We start from the raw sequence: 4,510 nt of genomic DNA on the forward strand, positions 1-4,510 counted from the left end.
ATCGGTTCAATGGCTCATTTGATGGCGCTTCAGCCGTATGGCGTTCGACTTAGTGATATTCGGCTTGATAACCCATCTCCACAAAAAAATATTTCTTTATTTCAAAACCTGGCCAAGCTATTGACTAACACTAGCATGTAGTGTAATAGGTTTGACCGAAGCTTTGTCGACATTGGTTTTAATTTGTTGTGGTCGGAATGGAATAATTCAAATTGAAGTCAGACTTAGTGGAATTAGTGAAAATCAGCACATTTGAAATCATAGTTTTTACCAATTTTAGACCACCTGCCACCACCCTTTCCCTTCAATTTGTGTGCTGAAATTTCGTTTCCAGTGTGCATAAAGTTATCATTTAGTGATATATCGTGTTTTCCTGTGTTTGCCTTGAGTGACTCGGTTAACTTTGAATCTAACCTCCAAAATCTATGATGCAGCTTCAGTTTCATTGTTCGGTGTTGATTTTCATTGCCTCCCGGGAGCCCGGTTCTCCGAGATTGCATGCCACACTTTCGGCGTGTAGTTATATTGGGAGATTCATCACCGTGGGCAAACTCGGTCCGGTTGGTGAATTATCTCGGGAACGTGCTGATAATGTATCCGTCGCGAGTTTTGGTGGTGATTAGGTGGCCGACGCTGCCGTGAATCAGCAAGTTTTCCGCTTGCGAAAGTGCTCGGCTGCTGGTCTCTCACCGGTGTCGGGGAATGCGAGCAATCTGAATGATGTCTCGCTGGATAGCGTAGAGAAAAACAAATCTACGGAACCCTTGGATTGATTGGAGGATCACATTAACATGGTGAGACCAGTCCAAAGACTTTTTACAATTTAAAAAAAAACTAAATACGTGCCAGGATTCAAAAGAACATTTTGTGTGTAATACTAATATCCAATTGATAGAGGTAATCCATACATGTGGGCCTTATTTTAAGTGAAAGTAACTTCGGAATGGGCGTGACTCTCCAGACATTCTGAAATGGGATGCTGGATCTGCAATAAAGCTATCACCTTCTAACTCCCCGACTATAGCCAACACTATAGCTGTCTACAATGACCATAAATACGACATTATAGAGAGAGTTCTTCCATAATTACACTGCCAATATTTTTGACCAAACAAAACAAAATAGTTGCTCCCGGTTTACTGTACGTTTTTGAAACATGTTAAATAAATTCTTTAGAACTGAGACAGAATAACGTATAAATATAGAATAATACATACCGGTAGTAAAAGGTGGAAATACTGGAGGAAAATACTGTTCCGGACTGACATAATACTTGGACTTTTTGTTCCGGATTGGTTTCCATTTCTTGGCTAATCGTCCGAATATCGAACGCTTATAACTCAGATGAGATTCGATGAATTGCAGCAATTTCGGCACATTTATAAACATGTCATCGTCGGTTTTCAGCAGATAGGTTGCATTTGGACAATTGATGCTAGTCCATTCGAGTAGAGATATCGTTTTTAGAGTGAGATTCCTGTAGCTGTCGATGAAATTCCCCCTTATTAAATCACTGTACATGTAATTTTCCGCCGACAGTTGATCCTCGATACGCTGATCTGACGTGCGTCCAAGCACGAATCCAATGGATATATCTCGGCGTATACCGTAATGTCCCCAGGATTGTCGTATGGACAACCTTTGTTCGCGGTGAGTAGGAGCCGATGTAACCAAAATGAGTAGATTTACATCTGAACCTTTGTTCGGGCAAATATTATTAATACTAGCTGGGTCATTCATGTGCCCCCGTTCATAAATATCCTTGGTCTTAACTACTTTCTCCGTCGTGCTTTCAACGGGTATGGAGACGGCCGTCTTGGTAGATGTAGAACTATTTCCAGTAGGTAAATTATGCTTCTTTGAATCATCTACTGGTTGAGATTCGGATAGTTTGTCTATTCGTTGTATATTATCAATTTCTGCATCTTCTTTAACCGTAGACTCATTCGAGATTAGGTTTACTTCACCTAGTTTCCGCAACACATTTGTAATGTTAGTTGATGAACCACAGCCACTAGCTAGGAAGGTAAAAAATCCACAATTTTTCCTGTTTGATTGTTTCGCCTGTAGTTGCACGGTACGTGATGTCGAATTTGCCATTTGAAACGCTGCATAGTACTTTTCTGAGCTGTTCAAGCGTGGCTCCGGATATCGTTTCAAGGGTATATCAAATTGTCGACTATTCAGAGTGGAATAGAATATTATGGTCGCTAATATAATAACACCAAATATCAAATGTGTGATGCGAAAATTTGTGTAGCACATTTTTTTCTGCAATAATGATCTAACCATTTTCCATGGAACACCTGAAACATTTTTAAAATAATTAATGTGATTCACTTATCAGAATGCAGTACACTATGTAGAAAAATCTTATCGTACACCACCCAAAATTTAAACGTAAATATAGCAACAATAGCAAATGACACGCCATAAAAATCTATTTTTATTGTACCAATGGAATTTAACTTTTTACAAATCACCTAATTATCACAATTTGTCACATATATTCGTGATTATATGCACAACTTTGCAGAAAAGTATTTCAATTCGATGTAAAAATTGCTTACATGGCACATGAAGACGTTCTTAACGCAGCATCAAATTGAGTTCACCATTGTTAGAAGAGCTTAAATGTAGGCAACCTGTGCTGGTTATCTTAGAGACGAGTCAACCACACTAAATACATATACATATTTATAGTGTCGGTGTACCCACTGTATTGCTTCACATTCAGCATTTTCAAATTACATAAAAATAAACCAACACGGTAAATCCCGATAAACAAAACTTTTTCTAGAGTATTGGAAGGATCTCATTGAAATTAATACAAGTATAATATGATTTATAATGCAATCTACGAAAAGACAAACGTGTCAATTTGCACGTCTCCCACTAATTCGAAATAAGTTTGAAGAGCCTTCGCTGCCATTGAAGTGGGTCTGAGCTGGCGTAATCATTGAGATTCAATCTACTTAATGCAAGGTTTAAGACGGCCTAAGACATACGATACTTACGGTATGATTCGAACCCTTAAATGCGAACTTATTTTAAAACTAGAATAATTCTTTAAAATTTAGTACGTCGATGATGAAGAGGCTCTTCCAGTAGCACGATGCGTCCATGATCCATCGTTTGATGCAAATTTTGTAAACAGCTTTTTTACACCAGCACTCAACTTGAGAAACGCACAAGAACGATAATACTTCCGCATTTCATATTTCTGATAATGTCCAAAATAGCAAGAATCCGATTGAATCATGAAGTTAATACATATGAAGATTTAATAAAAGCAAACAGTTTTTTTATGTTTTCACAATTCCTCCTTATACACTTCTTTCATCAGCACAATGACATATGTCACAATCCGTGGTCAGAGGGGTAAGAGTGACATAATACAAACATACACACACACATACACAAAATCGTAGTGTTTGTGGTATTTATAGAGTTGCGAATAGAGATGCAAGCTAAAACATCATCATCATCATCATCATCTCGTGTAAATTTGAACCCGATAATTAGGTTCTGCAGCGTGACGTCACAAATGAACTCAGTGTTAATAGGCTGAACCTTTTTGACAGTTCAGTGGTACTGTTTACAAGCACTTAGTAGTTTTTTCGAAAAAAAAAATTCTAAAATTTCCTAATTTTAACTTGAAAATTGTCGAGGAACAGCGCATTGCAAGGATGTTGCTCGTGAACATTGCAGAAATCTCGCGTCACTTTTCAAATCGACCAATGTAACAAATGTAAACAAACCGAGTTAAGCGATACAAACTATTGCTCTTCTATCATTGTATGTGATATAAAAACATCCATCCAAATTCACTTTCATTTATTTAAGATAATCATAGGTAAAAAATTGTCCAATGTACAGTTTGAAATGATGGGTACATAATTGTTACTTCGGTCATTCGGACTGCCTAACATGATTGGTGCTCATTTTTCAAAGGCGGGGCCAATCTAAAGTTAGGTACTATACTCTGAAATCTGTGAAAGGGAATCTAGTATCATGTAGACAAAACGTCCAATGTAACACTCATTGATTATGTCATTGAGAAAAATCGTCCAATGTAACATGTCCGATGTACAACTCTACTTGTCAAAACGTCCTATGTGGTTTTTTCTATGTTGTAGCATGAAATTCAAAGTAAAATTGTGATTTAACCGTTTCTTCTGAATTTTCAACTTAATAATACACTGGCTACATTAAAAATAGTATTGCAAAATGTATTGTTTTTAAACAGTTAAATTAATAATCTGTCGAACTTCAACTTCGATTTTCTCAAAATGGTGGATATGTTACATTGGTCTATTTGAAAAGTGACGCGAGAAATGTGGTTTGCATCTCACTGCAGTCTGAAAAATTATCGAGAAAATCCACCCAAGAAAAAATCGGCTAAGTCCACGTAAACAGTACCACTAAACTGTCATCAGATTGAGGTTAACCCCGACGGTGCAAAACCTAATGGGGCCTGTACACGTTAAATAATTGTATCAACTTTAAA

General features: G+C 37.2%; 1 protein-coding gene across 2 annotated transcripts; it reads right to left on the reverse strand.

Annotated features, from left to right (window-relative positions):
* Positions 1 to 1,071: 1,071 nt before the first annotated feature.
* LOC135713115 (uncharacterized) lies at positions 1,072 to 3,340 on the reverse strand. 2 transcript variants are annotated; one of them, XM_065236225.1, is made up of 2 exons: positions 3,018 to 3,340; positions 1,072 to 2,306 (listed from the first exon to the last, which is right to left on the reverse strand). In XM_065236225.1, exon 2 carries the CDS (start codon positions 2,290 to 2,292, stop codon positions 1,087 to 1,089), a length of 1,206 nt encoding a protein of 401 aa, XP_065092297.1. In that variant the 5' UTR covers positions 2,293 to 2,306; positions 3,018 to 3,340; the 3' UTR covers positions 1,072 to 1,086. The 2 variants fall into 2 exon arrangements, with proteins under 2 accessions (XP_065092297.1, XP_065092296.1); XM_065236224.1 differs by lacking the exon at positions 3,018 to 3,340 and adding an exon at positions 2,571 to 2,758.
* Positions 3,341 to 4,510: the final 1,170 nt, after the last annotated feature.

This window comes from Ochlerotatus camptorhynchus, unplaced genomic scaffold (genome assembly GCF_037179485.1).
Source record: "Ochlerotatus camptorhynchus isolate MF236.1 unplaced genomic scaffold, CSIRO-AGI_Acam_v1.1 ptg000538l, whole genome shotgun sequence".
Classification (NCBI taxonomy): Eukaryota; Metazoa; Arthropoda; class Insecta; order Diptera; family Culicidae; genus Ochlerotatus; species Ochlerotatus camptorhynchus.

Bases quoted from the DNA above. Each gene is read 5' to 3' on its own strand.
- LOC135713115 (XM_065236225.1), bottom strand. From the start codon at position 2,292: ATGGTTAGATCATTATTGCAGAAAAAAATGTGCTACACAAATTTTCGC.